This window comes from Pelmatolapia mariae, linkage group LG2 (genome assembly GCF_036321145.2).
Source record: "Pelmatolapia mariae isolate MD_Pm_ZW linkage group LG2, Pm_UMD_F_2, whole genome shotgun sequence".
NCBI classification, from domain to species: domain Eukaryota; kingdom Metazoa; phylum Chordata; class Actinopteri; order Cichliformes; family Cichlidae; genus Pelmatolapia; species Pelmatolapia mariae.
This window is the reverse complement of record NC_086228.1, coordinates 559,859-577,008: the sequence shown is the minus strand read 5'-3', so window position 1 is coordinate 577,008 and position 17,150 is coordinate 559,859. Positions and strand designations below refer to the sequence as shown.

Genomic DNA, 17,150 nt, shown 5'->3' with positions numbered 1-17,150 from the left:
GAAGATGTTTACTTTATAATAAACTTGTTAGTTATCTTAGCTAAATTTTATTTTCACAAATGCAAATACAGTAACAGAAAGCCTAATTTTAAACATTACTATAATGATGTTTTATGTTACATAAAATTGATTCGTGGATCACTTAACCAAAAGGCTATGAAAACTATTACCATTTGTAGTAATTACAAATTATTTGAATGTATGTAATTCTTTGTATTACACCCCCTGGCATATGTTCATTTTGTTTTGGTTGTATACATGTTCTGTTTCTCAATAAAGTTTAATAATTAAAAAAAAAAAAAAGGCTGCAGACCCTGAATTGGGATACAGCCAATGGCGGACGAGCGGGCCTAAAAACTTTTAAATATTACTCTTTCTGGGTCACAAAATACACTTTTAAGTTATTTTCAAGCGAGAATGTAGCTGTGTAAACTTCAAATATCTGCTCGATTTATCAAGATATCACATATTTCCAACCGTGCTCCGACGTTTTCGGAGACGTCTGTGACCCGCCAGCTCCATAGCAGACAGCGAGGTCGAGGATCACTAGAGCCGGCGAGAACAGCGGACTCCCGGCACATCGTTTTCACCCCCCCCCCGCGGTCTTTCGCTACTCAGGTTAAACAAACCCCAGCAGCTGTCTATTGTATTGAATGTCCACTAGAATAAAAATAAAAGCGTTCTAACATCTCACCTGCTTGTTTTTATTAAGACATACATGTACACTATTTTTATTAATAGAGATTTTGCTACTGAGGTTAACAATGATATATAAGTCACTTAGATCACTTCTAAATGTTAATGTTTGGTTTATTTCAGTGTTTTATTTGTTCCTGAGTAAACCGGTTTGGCTGTGATTAAAGTTAAGCTTCATAACATGTTACTCACAGTTAAATTAAGAGGGGACGGCAGTAAAAACTCCGGACCTGTGACATCATCACGTACGCTGGTGTACAAATCGCGAGTCCGTGCTCGCGTTCTCGGCAAGTCCGTACTAGCAGAGTGAAGCTGACCCCCCACCCACTTGAAACGTAAAAGCAAATAGGCGGAGCGGTTAGTGCTATGTTTGTGCAGATTTGTGCAGTTAAAATGAGCGTTTGTGCTGCTACGGTTTTTGAGATATTAAACATTATTTTATAGGTCATTCAAAGGTCACCATCCCCCCCCCAGACTGCTCCAAAATGGGCCAAAGTGGTCTACTTTTTTAGTGCTACGTTTGTGCTGATTTGTGCAGGTAAAATGAGCGTTTGTGCTGCTACGGTTTCCGAGATATAATGATTTTAATTATTGCGGCCTACGCTGTATAACACCAGTGTCTGTGGCAGTGAGTTTCAGCAGCTGTGGAGTTTTGCACTTTTATAGAAGACTGTCCACTTTTTCTAGGCTTGCTGCATATTAACTTTAATTAGTTTACACTTTAGTAACACAATTTATTCAGCGGAAAGGTCGATATTTCTTTTGTTACCAGTGCAGAAACGTACACAAGGTAGGCTAAAGTTTTTATTTTTTCTGTGGCAAAACTGAGTTTCACTTGAAGTGATTCACGTATACCTAAATTATTATTATTTTTTACATACCCAGTTGGCCTCTATGATTTTTTTTTTGAATTATATATGTTCATTATTATTAATGTAGCTATCTCAGAAAAAATTAAGTGTTTGCTTTGATAGGTTGTTTCCTACGTGTAGAAAACTGAATATTCCACAGCACCGAGGCCAGGGATGTTCAACCTGCGGCTCTAAAGCCACATGTGGCTCTCCTGCCCCTCCACTGTGGCTCTTATAAGACCAAGTAAGTCATTTTTTATTATAAAGACAACAAGAAAGGGTTCTGTTAACAGTTTTTTTAAAATGAAATATCTGCATTGACTATTCACTGAATGTACAAGGCTTTTAAAGTGATTTAATGTTTCTTAGCTTCAAATCTGTTTACTGTAATTTTCAAGTTGGTTGCTCATCTTTCCTAATTTTCACTCACTTAGCTGACATCATTTTAACAAATACTTTTTTCCGTTATAAATCTTTGATGATTAGTTTTCTTATAAAATCTAAAAATAAACATTTTTATTTACATTTCCATAGCTTACACGATACAACAACTCATTTTCTAGATATTTATAAGCTCTTTCTTTTTTTAGGCTCTAGACAGGTTTTGTAGCAGCAGGGGAAAAAGGGGCCCTTTGAACTGAAAAGGATGCTGACCCCTGACTGAAGCCACGAGGTCAACACAAAACATACAGAAAAATTATTGAAAGAAAAATGGAACGGTTACTTTCAAGGCTACAGGTGAAGGGGTGTGTAAAAGCAAATATGCATCAGACTGACAAAGAAAAGAGTGTTAAAAGATTTTTAATTTAGAACTTTAACTTTATGTGCAAAACTGAACTTACTGATAACACACACACTAGCCATTTGAACACATGTAACTGTAATGAACCAAATAAAACAGAAAAATGCAGGCAGCACTCATTATACTGTGTATAACACAGCATGGGGTTGTATTTTTTTCTTTTCAGATGCTCCTGTCACTCCATTTCCCAGGTCATCATAGCACTCCCACACACATGGAGCTCTCCTGCAGTATGCAGTGTAATGGCCCAAACCATCAGTGGTCATCTTCCCATGGAAAGCAATTAATGCCCTCAAAGTGAATGACTTTCCTTGGAGAACCAGGTTGGAGGGAAATTCATTCAGTGGAAATTCTGTTTGGTTTGCAAGGTCAGTATCAATCCACACAATATCTCCAATGTTGTAGCTGTGAGTCACTGTCCCTGCACAGAGCTCATTTCCTGTGGTGCTGTCTTCTGTTTTGAATTCTGATGGACACAGAGATGGATTGGAGAGTGGCCTGAGGCAGGTAGACTCAGGTAGGCCGAGTCCTGCTTCCACAGCCGTGCCAAGATGAGCCATACCAGACTCTCTGAGGACAGAGATAGCAGGAGAAACAAATGGCACTTCCCTTGTCATCCCTTTGCTGAGGTAGCAGTGCTGTGAAGAGCAGTGTTTGGTAAAATAAACACTTGAGATGTTCCTCATTGTCTTAGCAATTACAGCGGAGACATTGCACTGAGCATCGATTTGGATCGCACCAGACCTCAACGAGACAGCTTCAAACATTACACTAAGCAGCTCTGCTCTCCTCCTGTAGGTTTGTTGGGTCACACCATCTGTGGCAATGGCTTTCACCAGCTGCAGGACTGGGTTTTCACTGTCCTTCAGAACAGCATTTTGAAATGTTGAGCTGTCACAGAAGGCACAACATAAGCACTGAAAAAATGCATCAAATGCACAGGTATTGAGCACAGAGATTGTTGATTCCCCTAATCTAATAGGCTGATGGAGGTTTCCATTTTTTAATAATCCCACCTTCACTCTTTTGGCCTCGAAAGTTTCATCTGCATGGAGCCATTCGGTACACGAAGAGAGGTAGGAAGTCCTCTTCCTTTTTTTGGGTGGAACAGCTAGGCCCCTCCAGTTCTCAACTGCATCCCCATCAGCCAGAGGAATGTTTGTGGCAGCATCAGATCCCACAAACGGGTGAGCATCCATTTTCATTTTGTCTTCTGCACTGTGAGTCATCATGGATCCAGAATTGGCATCTGTGACTTTCAGTGATCCCACTGTTGCCTCATCTTTGACCTTTTCTTTTGCAGAACAAATCCGCATATTTCCCTCGATGAAGGAAAGATGACGAGCAATGAAGCGATCGACTCGAACAGGCAAGTTTTCATGTTTGAAAAGTCCGTGTTTTATGTTTTTGAACTCAGCTTCAACAGTGGCTGAACTTGCTGTGATGCTGGTGCTTTGGAAGAGAGGGACCATTATTCCTGTCCAGAGTGGCAAGTAACTTGCCAGTCTTATTATATGAGGAATAATCTCAGGGAGAAAGTGAATATTATCTCTATCCCCGTTTGCTGCAGCAAGTGACCTGCTCTCCTCACATATTTCTGTTACCCACTGTCGTAGGTCAGTCTGGATCTCATCCACTGAATCCACTCTCTCACTTTCCTCTGTCTGTTCATCTGGAATGATGATGGAGTCTTGAGCAATTTGGGCTTTCAGGTATTTCTTGCACCTTTCTGAAGGAAGAGGGGATCCAGAACTGTCATCACCTTCTGCCTCACTGAGGGCCACAACAGTGATAGCACGTAGGAGCTGTTTTGCATGGTCCAAGCATTGAGACTGAAGAAGTTTTGCTAATGACCTGACAAAGAAATCTTTAACACGGTGTGTTTTCTTCTTCAGGCAGTCCCACTGGCATATCATCTTGATGCAGTGCGCAACATCAACCCTGATAAAACAAGGGGGGAGTTTGGCAGACTGGGTTCCAAGAAGGACATGAAAGCATTCATTAAGGTAGGACTTCAGATCAGGATGAGGAGTGAAAGCCTTGACCAGAGCTCCCAGAATTGCCAGAGAAAAGTCACTCACAGCTTCCTTTGGCACAGGTGCACCTGCACGAATCCATTCTGTCAACCAGTTTGCGATGGCATTAACATCATGTTTCTCTGACAGCATTTGCACCACTGGGACACTGGGACAATTGTTTTCTTTCAGAATACCTTGATAAAGGAAGATATGGCCAGATTTGCCATTTGGTCTCAGCAGTTTTTTCACAACTGAACCGGTTGCATCAAAACACACAGTTGGGGGAGATTTTTTGGACAATGTCTTATAAACATGCATCTGAGTTTGACTCCAGTAGTGACAGAAAAACCTGTCCAGTCCAATATCTCGGATGCTACCACTGTGAGGAACACTATATTTTAACAATTGCAGAGATGCAATGGGGTCCTTATCTCCTAATTCCAAGTCTTTTCTCTCTTGTTTGGCTTTTCGCAGAGTGGCCAAATTTGGAAGGTGGCTTGGCTCAGGATCTCCAACATCCATCAGATCTGCTGCCTTCGCTGACCTCCATACAGCCGGTTCCATTCTGCCCTCACACAGCTCTTTAGCGACCAGTTCACGCAGGTTTCCAGACATGAACTGCTTGGAGTGGCCAGTGTGCAGGGAGAGATCTGTATTTCTCATGAAACACTGGAGCACCATTGGACTATTAATTGCTGGCTGTCTGTCACATGACATTTCTAACTGGCCATGACACTCCTTACAGTCGCCTCTGATGTCCAGATAATTATTGTTGACAGTTGGATGGACCTTTGCTCTTCGGAACACAAGTGTACATGTATTTTTGATCTTCTTCCATATAAGATCGTTGATGATATGAGTCCAAGTGCCAGGTTTCAAAATTGTGTATTCTCTTTTTTGGGTAGGAGAAAACTTGTCATTGTATTCAACCTTTTCAGGAATAAATTTAACCCAGTCCTCAAAAGGGACTTCTAGTTCAAAAGCTTGACAGTTTTCTTGTCCAGGAGAAATGCAACGTGACTCTAACTCTCCTTCACTATTACTTTCCTGATCACTGATTTCCAAAGCTGACCAGATGTTGTGTCTATTTAGCTTCACAAAAGTGTACAGGGCCTTTGCTGACATCTTGTCTTCTAGCTGCTGACTCAGCTCTTTCCAGACTGATGCAGCTGGAGTGGCTATTTTGCCATTTTGGACTATGGCCTCTTTTGAATTGCAAAAAGGAAACCTTGTCTACAGATGGCTTTCGAGGCATCTAAATTAAAAAAAAACACACACTATATGATTATGATGGAGCGAAACGTGATTTCTGACCTATATATACAGCCAGGAGCAACCCCTCCCCCAAGTTCTCCACCAATCTACACTTTCATATTTTGTGGAATTATTGTTAAGATGGAGCTATTGAATTTGTGAGTTTATTAAATTGAGTCTGAGTGTTTAACCCATTAACATGTACTGTACAGCACTTTAGTCCCGTGTACTACATGTTTTTAAAGTGCTTTAGAAACTTTTTTCCTTGGATTTGCAAATTTGCAATTGCTGTATTTTTGAAAATGTTTAACATTGAAAAAAAAATCCCTTTGATCCAGACAGTTAGCTATATCATGTATTAACTCAGTAACTAAAACCTCAGTATTTTAAATGTAAGCTTACCTTGTTCAGAAATCAGATGTAACACGCTGTTCTAAGAATCCTTCAGACACAGTAATGCCAAATAATAGTTTTTTCTGCCAGAAAATGTGTATTTGATGCAAAAGACTGCTAGCTTGTTCGTTTCTCAAAAAGTGTTCATGGGAGTGTAAAATGTTCAAATGTAGTTTTCAATAAAGTTTTTTTAATCCACTCTAAAAAAAATTAAATACTCAAGCATTTGCATCGTAGTTTTATGAACGAAAAGTGATTGAAGTAAAGAAATTGAAGTAAAAAAAAAAATAGACTCATTACAAATTTAGCTGATTAAATACAATAAGAGGGTTTTTTAACAGGACTTTATTGAACAAGTGAACACACAAAGCAAAAGGTCATTTGAAAAAGACATTTTTCAGCAGTAACACCATAACAGGATATGTCATATCATAGCGGCACAAACGCTCATTTTACCTGCACAAACCTGCACAAACGTAGCACTAAAAAAGTAGACCACTTTGGTTTGTTTTGGAGCAGTCTGGGGGGATGGTGACCTTTGAATGACCTATAAAATAAAGTTTAATATCTCAGAAACCGTAGCAGCACAAACGCTCATTTTAACTGCACAAACCTGCACAAACGTAGCACTAACCGCTCCGCCTATTTGCCTTTACGTTTCAAGTGGGTGGGCGGTCTCGGCAAGTCCGGTCTCGCCGAGAACGCGAGTACGTACTTGCGTACTTAGAATTGAGAAAGGGCCACGATAACCGTTCAAGAAACGTCCCCTCGTGAACGCGGCACCGTTTGCCCTGCACGCGCAGTGATGACGTCGTTCCCTAGCAACCGGCCAACGCGTCCTAGCGACCGTCCCTGAGAGCGAAGCGGCGGGAAGGCTTTTGGTGTTGTCGTTATTTTCGGTTTTAACGTCGTTTTTGTGCCGGATTTTACGTTCGGATTTTACCGGATACGTCTGCGCGCGAGACGTTTGTTTATGTTTCCCGCGCTTCAGCAGCCAACAGAAAGTTCCCGGGAAACGGTGAGAGGTGTTTGGACAGGTGAGAGGCCGGAAGTGGAGCTCTGAAAGCGGACGTCAACTTTTTAAAAGATAAAATCAGGTTGACCGTTAAAACATTCATGTTTTAACGCTGTCAGAAAATGTTTGAAGAGTTGTGTGTTTAATGTATGTTGTGTATTCAGCTGACAGTCCTTTATTTGTGGGTCCGTGTTGGCTCTCTAACCCTGAGTACAGGAGATGGTCGGTGTGCGGCGTTCAGGGCAGTCGGGACAGAATATCAGTGTTTGATCTGTGTGTGGTGGGCCTGGTGGTGCTTTCAGGGACTTCCTGATGGATGAGACGGCGAGGCCTCTGAGGATTCCTCCTCAGACGTTCGTCTACGCCGACAAACACAACGTGGCCCAGCTGGTCCAGGTAAAGGTGCAGCTGCAGGTTTCCCACGCGTGAAGCTGCTCTACATTCACTGTGTGTGTGTGTTTCAGAGCATGCTGTGCAGCCTGGTGATTGATCAGCCTGATGATCCGATCTCCTACCTGATTGGGCTGCTTCAGAGGAGCACCGATGATGGTGAGGACGCCGTCGTGTCCCTGATGGCTTTTATTTGTTAGCATCACTTAAAGCATTCCTTTAAAATTGTCTTTAAACACAGACCGGACAGAATATAAAGTCTTAAAATGGTCTCAGCCTTAATTCATCATTTTTATCACAGGAACACATACAGGACGTTTGCGCTATATCTGGAAACTCCAACGAAATGCTCGCACACCTGTGAAGCTTTGAGTCAGGAATTTATTCTGACGTTATTAAAAACGAGACGTAACTATGGGGCTCATCAGACACCACGTTTTACAGATACTTTTATGCACATCTGAAATGTTTAGTGTCAGTCTTAAACGTTGTTCAGTTAGGATTAGAGTTCAGCACCAGAAACAGCGGCAACAATGAAGACACAAACACACGAGGTTCTCTGACATCAGCTACACAATAAGCAGTAAAAAGCTTAAATAAGCACAAACTAACAAATACGTTTGGCATCATGAAGTCAAAGAAGTGTGTGAACTGCATGTGACTCAGATCGAGCTGCAGGACAGCCAAGAGGAGGACCGAAACACAGCCGAGGCAGAAACATGCTGCCGCCCCCAGGGGGCGCTCTGACTCCAGAAACATCAGCACAGACGGACACCACTGCGCTCACAAACCGCTAATAATAGGTCGTGGTTCTTTGTTCTGACGTCGCTCTCAACGCTCTTCTGAAATATTGATGTGGTCGTGTGTCCACGAGACTTTGAATGCAGCGTGTTGTGTTTAAGGACAGTAAGGCGTTTCATTTCTCCTATCGGTGGTGATCTTTGGCGAGCGTCTGCAGCAGGAAACAGTCAGACTGCAGGTCATGTGACCAGCTTGTTTTCTGACGTCTGATCTGTGTCAGTCCCCAGGGTCATGGTGCTGGGACCTCCTGCTGTCGGCAAACACACCGTGGTGAGTTCAAGTGAGCGTGGGAAACTTTCAGCTGACCTCTGCTTGCTCGTTTACGTTTCTTCTTCTTCTATGTTTTTTGGGGGGTTTTCTTCAGGCCAAAAAGCTGAGCGCTGAGCTGAGAGCTGTTCACGTGACTGAAGGCAGTTTACTGCAGTACCGATCAGAGCTGAGCGTGCACGCCGAGCAGGTACACCTGCTTTTTCCTGATGTCTGTATCTGATCATGTGATTTTTAACTGTTGGCTGCTCTGATGTTAGTGCGTGCCGCCGCCGCTGCCCTCAGACTCTGAGCGGTGTGATGAAGTCTGACCTCAGTGTTGTCACTTTGTGACCAAACCGCCCGACCCCTCCCTGGTCCTCCTGTCTAGAGCCCATTTGTTCATTCTGTGCATCATCCTGATGCCCGTGTGACCTGTTGTTTTGTGTGTTTAGGAGCTTTCGGAGGGGCTGCTGGTTGGACTGGTTCAGCAGAGGCTGAAGGAGATGGACTGCTTCCACCGGGTGAGTCAGCCTCACAGTCCGGTTAGCTTAAAGCATCATTAAACATTCGTGCCGTGTTCGCACAGACCTGGGTCAAAGATCGTCGGTGCCACATGTCACAACCCGTTAGAAACATCCCCTGTTAGAAACGTCCCTCCCGTTAGAATGGTCCCCCCTGTTAGAAACGTCTCCCCTGATGTCCCCCCTGTTAGAAACGTCCCCCGTTACCTGCCTCACTTACGTCTGTGATTGATGATAATTAGCGCTCTGGTCTCCGTTGTGTCCTACTACGATTCCCAGCAGGCCGAGCAGCGTTCTCCCCGAGGACGGGCTGATCAAAGGGATGCTGCTGTCACATCATGCGTGTTATTTTCACACGGGCCGCTCCTCGCCGACGCTCCTCGTTAGCATCACGTCCCCTTTGCGAGGGCTGCTTTCAGATCAGTTTAAGGCAATGAAAGACGGAGGAGCGGCTGTCACAACAACAGCGACAAAAACTGAACGCCTTCAAGCGGCATCGTGCTCAAAACGCATCCAGATAAATAAAGACTCGCCTGCAAGCGAGATCGGCGGCACCTTGCCTGCTCTCCCGGGAGGTCTGAGAGGGCGGGGCTTTTTGCAGGAGGTCTGGAAGAATTCTGCCTTCTTTTGTACTTCCTGCAGCTTTGAGCAGGACCCAGTCGCAGCACAGGTTCAGGAGGGTGTCTGTGGTGTCCGCTGAGGTCTCTGCAGTCCCACAGGAGGGTTTCTAGTCTGCTTCCTCCACAAGCTCATCTTTATTGTTGCTCAGTGTGAAGAAGTTCAACTACGTGTTCAACAATACCTTTCCGTGTCTCTACACGATAAAGAAACAGAAACTGCCACAGACGTGGATCAGCTGCTGGACCCGTCTGATCAAACGGTTACAAATGCGGTTACAAACGCATTTGTAACCGGAAGGTCGCCGGTTTGATCCCCGGGCTCTCTGTCCTGGTCGTTGTGTCCTTGGGCAAGACACTTTACCCTACTGGTGTTGGCCAGAGGGGCCGATGGCGCGATATGGCAGCCTCGCTTCTGTCAGTCTGCCCCAGGGCAGCTGTGGCTACAACTGTAGCTGCCTCCACCAGTGTGTGAATGTGAGAGTGAATGAATAGTGGCATTGTAAAGCGCTTTGGGTGCCTTGAAAAGCGCTATATAAATGCAATCCATTATTATTTTATGTAATGAAGGGAAAGAACCATGTGTTGTGATTGGTTCAGGACATACCTGTCTGCCCTCGGCTACCCTCAGCCACCGCCACAGGTCGGCTGATCTTTATTACTCTGCTTTCACTTGGTTTCGACAGGTATGCCAATACTTAACTGCTCTGCTGCAACATTAGTGAGCAAAGCTTTAACAACATTTCGTGTCAAAACTTCAGAGAAGCAGAACAAACAGAAGCTGTTTACACCTCAGACTGTAAACGAAAGATGGACACGGCTCGTCACATCTCAGCTTCTCATGTGAGACTCACTCCTGCGAAGATTTCACTGAGATAGCTCCACCGTCACAGTGTGTGTGTGTGTGTGTGTGTGTGTGTGTGTGTGTGTGTGTGTGTGTGTGTGTGTGTGTGTGTGTCATTAGCAGCTTCTTTGATTTGCTAATAGCTGTTTTTGGCTGCAGGCTAAACTCGTCACACACACACCAGGGACCGTCTGTGTGTGTGTGTTTGTGTGATGTTTCTGTCGGTGTGTGTGTGTGTTGAGGATGATTGACAGGTCCCGTCAGGACGCCGCCTGCTGCTGTCACATTAAATCGTGCAACTGTGCGTCCGGCAGGAGCGTGCATGTGCAGATGAAGATGAACCGTTAGTACAACGTTCCAGCAGAACCGGGACAGAACAGAGAGCAGGCACCTGTCAGTCTAACAGGCCACACCCCTAACAGCGCACCCTTTAGCAGCCCCTCCCTGAGCCCGGTTCTGCTGGAGGTTTCTGCCTGTTACAAGGGAGTTTTTCCTTCCTGCTTGTTCATATGGAGGGGTCTGATTGGTGGGTTTCTCTGTGAAGCTCTGTGTCAATAAAGCTGAACTGAATCAGAGACACGTGCAGAAGCTCAGAGTTGGAGCTCTGACGGAGGCTTCTGAATATACTCTGAACGCATCACCTGCTCATCAGCATGGGATCATGCTGACCTCTGAACCAGCACACACACACACAGCCTGACATCTGTGTGTGTGTGTGTGTGTGTGTGTGGCTTGATTCAGCCTGGCAGGCAGCACTGAGGAATCATAGCTCGCCTTTCAGCCTCAAATCACTTCATTGCTCTTAGTTTAATGAGCTCACTAATAAGGCAGCGATGGGCGGAGCCTCACATTCACACAGCTAAACACAACAAAGCAACACCAAAAGCACAAACAGGACACCTGAACCTGACATTACCTACACTCTGTGTGTGTGTGTGTGTGTGTGTGTGTGTGTGTGTGTGTGTGTGTTACTGCAGGGCTGGGTGTTGGAGGGAATCCCTCAGACTCGCCTGCAGGCTCTGAGTCTGCAGCAGGGCGGAGTCATCCCCGAGCACGTTGGTAAGTAACAGGAAGTGAGATCACGCTTTGTGCCCTGCGCGGCTGCTTCCTGTGTGACATCACGCTGTGGTGTGTGTCATCAGTGATGCTCGAGGCGGCAGATGACGTGCTGATGGAGAGAAGTTGCGGACGGCTGGTCGACGCGATCACTGGGGGTGAGTCCACGCCCATAATCAAACATCAGTGAATATGTTCTTTCCTTGTGACATCAAATCCAAAATCCAAATCCAATTTATTTATATAGCACATTTAAAAACAAAAGGTTTGCCCAAAGTGCTGTACAAAAACAAAGTGTAAAACACAAGATAAAACCACTGACACTTACATAAAACATAATAAAACACATAAACTATCAATATAAACACAACACATATACAAATATCAACTCACGCCAGTCTGAACGCTATTGAAAAAAGGTGTGTTTTCAAAAGCATTTTAAAAACAGGAAACGAAGATGCCCGTCTAATATTTAAAGGCAGCGTATTCCAAAGTTTTGGGGCCATAATTGAAAAGGCTCGCTCTCCTCTGCATTTGAGCCTTGATTTTGGGACAACCAACAGCAGCTGGTCAGCTGATCTGAGGGTCCGTGAAGGAATATGAGGGTGAAGTAACTCGGAAAGGTATGGGGGAGCGAGACCATTAAGACATTTATAAACCAGTGTTAGGACTTTGAAATTAATTCTGTGATAAACAGGAAGCCAGTGAAGAGAAGACAGGATAGGTGTTACATGTTCATTCCTGTGGGTACCAGTTAAGAGGCGGGCAGCAGCATTTTGAATGAGCTGAAGACGAGCAAGAGACCCTTGGCTGACTCCAACATAAAGTGCATTGCAATAGTCAAGCCGTGTTGAAATAAAGGCATGTATTACCTTCTCCATGTCACGTCTTGACAAAACTGGCTTCAGCTTTGCTATTTGCCTCAGCTGGAAAAAGCTTTTTTGCAACACCGAATTAATATGTTTGTTCAATTTAAAATCTGAGTCCATAATGACTCCCAGGTTTGTCACGTGCTGCTTGATATAAGACCCTAGCCAACCACAATTTACGAGCGGGTTGCATGAAATATTATTAGGTCTAAATACAATCACCTCCGTTTTACTCTCATTGAAACTCAAAAAGTTCAGAGCCATCCAAGCTTTGACATCTTCGAGGCAGTTTAAAAGGATTTGGATGGAGCCTGGGCCATTTGGTGCTAAAGGCAAATAAATTTGGCAGTCGTCTGCGTAACAGTGACAGGATATTTCATGTTTTCTATAAATAGACCCCAAAGGGAGCAGGTATAATGAAAAAAGAAGAGGGCCAAGGATTGAGCCCTGGGGCACCCCACAAGAAAGCGGGGCTGAGGTGGACTCAAAATTTTCAACTTTAACACAAAATGTTCTGCAGCTCAAATATGACCGAAGCCAATCCAGTGCTGCACCTTTGATGCCAACAAGGTGTTCCAAACGAGAGATAAGAATATTGTGGTCAACAGTGTCAAACGCTGCAGTAAGATCTAAAAGCACAAGGATCACGGAACTTCCACAATCAGTAGCTAAAAAGATATCGTTAAAAACACGTAAAAGTGCCGTTTCAGTTGAGTGTAGATGTTTAAAACCAGACTGAAAAAGTTCCATGATGCCATTAGCATCTAAAAATGCATTCAATTGGGTAAAAACTATTTTTTCCAATAACTTTGAAAGGAATGGAAGCCTTGAAATAGGTCTAAAATTTGAGCAAACTAAAGGGTCAAGGCCAGGTTTTTTTAATAAAGGGCTAACAATTGCATGTTTAAAACCATCAGGAACCACACTGGAAGTAATACTGCTATTTATAATAGCAAGGACTGAGGTTCCAATTGAAGGGAAAACGTCTTTAAAGAGCCATGCAGGGATCACATCCACGGGAGAACCAGAGGGTTTAATTTGTCTAACCATCTCGTTAAGAAGTGTAATTGAGACGGGTTCAAACTGGTATAAGGCAGCTGAACAGGGACTAAACATGGATGGGTCATATGTAGGGAGGTACTATTGCTGACCTGATGGATTCAACCTTGTTTACAAAAAAAAGAAAGAAACTGACTACATCTGTTAGCAGAGCCTTCCAGGGTGGCAGACTGATGGTCTTATAAAGTGCGCGGGGATTATGACAATTTGATGCAATCACCTGAGAAAAATGGCTATTTTTCTCATTTTTCACTTTATTTTGATAGCATTTCCAACAGTCCTTTAACATTTCAAAAGAAACCTGCAATTTGTCCTTCTTCCACTTTCGCTCTGCTCTCCTGCATTGACATCACTTCCTGTCTGCAGACATCTACCATCGGACTTTCATCCTGCCAGATGATGACATTATCGCTCAGCGTCTGGAGAAGGGGAGGAGTCTGACAGACCAACAGAGACTTGCTAAGCTGCACCGTTACCGCTGTGAGGTCACGGGTCTGAAATCAGCCTATCAGCACGTGCTCAAGGTCATCGACAGCGACCAACCACACGTTGACGTCTACCAGCAAGGTACAGACACACACACAGATTCACACACACCCACAGACTCACACACAGACTCACACACACAGACACACACACAGATGCTGATTGGTCAGTGAGGAGTGTTTGCGTCACATCAGTGTGAACGATGCTTCTCTGTGGTTGTGTCCGGGTTCAGGTTCCTTCTCCTCCGCTGTGCCACAGTTTTGGTTCTGCTCCTCTTTAGCACATTTTGAGCAGCTTTAAGGACATTTCTCATCACTGCTATGCAGATGATATTCAGGTGTATATTGCTCTAAGCCTCGAGACGTGTGTACAGGTCCTGCAGAGGTGCTTGGACTCTATTAAAAGTTGGATGACTGACAGTTTTTCTCCATCTTAATGAAGAAGAAGCTGGAGGCCCTGTTCGTGCCCCTGACGGAGGCTCTTGGTCCCCTTGCTCCGTTTATTAAATCCTCTGTCAGGAACCCTGAGGGGACCTGGACTCTATGATGATTGAACTACATCCTGCAGGTCCCAGAGGTCATGTGATCAGGGCCTGCTGGCTGAAGCCTCGGACACATCTAAACACTTGGCGCTTGGCTTTATGAACTTTATGAAACTGTTCTTTAATGATGCCTCAGTGAAACAGCCACAGGCAGGTTTACAGTAACACAGCAGGCAGCTCTGTACACCTGAGCTCGTTCTTCCTGTGATCTACCTGCTGATTCAGGTAAAGCATTAACTGGTGCGTGTGTGTGTGTCTGTTTGTTTTCTCTTAGTGCTGGCTTTCGTCCGGACTCGTCAGCGCTCCAGAACTCCCAGAATCCTCCTGCTGGGACCACCGGGGTCTGGAAAGAGCCGTCAAGCCCAGCTGCTGTCAGAGACGTACGGGATGGTGGACGGTACGCAGCCAGGATGGCGTCACAGTTGAGGGACACCAGCTCAGGCTCACTGTGCATCCAATAGGAAGCTCCGGGCGAGCAGCTGCTAAATACAAACCTGCCACAGTCTCTTTGTAGCATGTAAAGATATGACAGAGACCTTAAAGGTGACTCGGGGGTCAGAGGTCACACTGATGAAAAGCATGTCCTGTCAGGTCACATAAGGTCAGAGTGAAATCTGAGGTTTCGCTCAGGTGGAAGAAGTGATGAGAACGGCCAAAGGTCACATGACGAAGACTGTTTTCACTTTTTGCTGTGTGTGTGTGTGTGTGTGTGTCAGTGAGCTGTGGTCGCTTGCTGAGGTCTGTAGCTGCAGCTGGTTCCAGTCGAGGAGCAGAGGTCCAGGCGTACCTGGATGACGGACGTCCAGGTGAGCACACACTCCCACCACCATGTCTGCCTGCGGCTGTGATGTTGTCTCTATCAAACCAGTTTTTCTGACATAACGGGACTCAAACCTTCCAGAAAGTGCCGCTCGTCTCACGTCAGTCCACACAAGGTTTCCCACAAGTCTCTGGGACCATCCAGAGGTTTTTTGGATATGTTTATGGTGTGACTAATGTGCAGAAAAGAAATCAGGGAGGGGGCAGAGACAGTACGAGCTGACATAAGCCTCCGACCGTCGCCTGCCGAGGCGGGGCCGGCTGTGACCGTGTGCGCTAGCGTCCAGAGAGCGACACTAACCCCGCTGTGGCTGCAGTTCCAGACTCGCTGCTGCTGCAGGTCCTGGAGGAGCGGCTGAGCCGACCCGACTGCACCCGCGGGGGCTGGATCCTGCACGGCTTCCCCTGCGACCTGCAGCAGGCCCGGAGCCTGCAGGAGAGCCACCAACAGCCCAACAGGTACAGGCTCACTGTACTCACGGAGCCGTTCTCCAGAAAACTCCGAAATCCTTTTAACCTGCTCGCATTCTCGTCTCGTCCTCCTCTTACTGTCAGGGTTTTCTTCCTGGAGCTGACTGATGACGTTTGCCTGGAGAGACTCAGTCTGAGAGCCACAGACCCGGTCAGCGGTCAGAGGTCAGGAACTTTAACGTTCACCTGTGACGGGAAAATTCCCACTGCAGGGAGAACACGTCTGCATCAGCCTGTCAGCCCTGTGATGTAACACACACACACGTGTAGGCACACACAGTGCTGATGGTGCAGTGGTGGTATTGACCGTGTGTGTGTGTGTGTGTGTGTGTGCAGCTTCCATCCTGTGACTCGGCCGGCTCTGAGCTCTGAGGTTCAGCACAGACTAAAGACCCGACCTGAGGACAGCACGGAGTCTGTAACACAGAGACTGAAACAGTACAGGGTCCACAGCGCCGCCCTGCAGGTACACACACACACAGGAGAGGGATGGAGGCAAAACATTAGGAACAACAACAAAGACTAAAATGCCAAAAACAAAGAGCTGTGATTTAAATCCATGGATAATAAGATCAGAACAAGCAGCAAAGACGAGCTGTGACCCGCAGGTGCACACGCTCAGAGAGAGAAGTATGATTCACAGGTGAAAATCTAACTGTGTGTGTGTGTGTGTGTGTGTCAGTCTGTGTATCCTGAGGCCATTCACATCGATGCTGATCAGGACCCTCACTCTGTGTTTGAGGCCGTGGCGAGCAGGCTGACCTCTGAGTGACCTCTGACTCACCTGGACTCACCTGAACAAGCTGAGGTCACATGATTGTCTGTAAAAATAAAGCATGTGCTGCTCCTCCCTGTGTTTGTTATGCTTCTCTTCAGGCTGAGCTCCCACCTGACCCGCTCTCACTGACTCCGCCCACTCGCCCATGTGTTTTATTTTCCAGTAAAAGTCTGAAGCACATTTTACTAAAATCACAGAAACAAATAAAGACGGAAGTTTCAGGGAAACATGAGCACGACTGTGACACACACACAGACAGACGCACGCACACACAGACACACAGACAGACGCACGCACACACAGACACACAGACAGACGCACGCACACACACAGACACACACACAGACGCACGCACACACAGACACACAGACAGACGCACACACGCACACACAGACAGACGCACACACAGACAGACGCACGCACACACAGACACACACAGACGCACGCACACACAGACACACACACAGACGCACGCACGCACAGACGCACACAGACAGAGACACACAGACGCACGCACACAGACACACACACACAGACGCACGCACAGACACACACACACAGAGGCATGCACACAGACGCATGCACACAGACAGACACACACACACAGACGCACGCACACA

The 17,150-nt window shown here is 45.7% G+C and overlaps 1 protein-coding gene across 1 annotated transcript; it reads left to right on the top strand.

The window, feature by feature from the left end:
* Positions 1–6,423: 6,423 nt before the first annotated feature.
* On the top strand, positions 6,424–16,873 carry ak8 (adenylate kinase 8). The gene is made up of 14 exons (XM_063489382.1): positions 6,424–7,425; positions 7,494–7,578; positions 8,441–8,490; positions 8,585–8,677; positions 8,922–8,990; positions 11,429–11,510; positions 11,594–11,665; positions 13,802–14,002; positions 14,737–14,859; positions 15,179–15,268; positions 15,599–15,740; positions 15,837–15,917; positions 16,089–16,218; positions 16,435–16,873. The coding sequence occupies exons 1-14, from the start codon at positions 7,342–7,344 to the stop codon at positions 16,522–16,524; spliced, it is 1,392 nt and encodes a 463-aa protein (XP_063345452.1). The 5' UTR covers positions 6,424–7,341; the 3' UTR covers positions 16,525–16,873.
* The last annotated feature ends 277 nt before the right edge of the window (positions 16,874–17,150 follow it).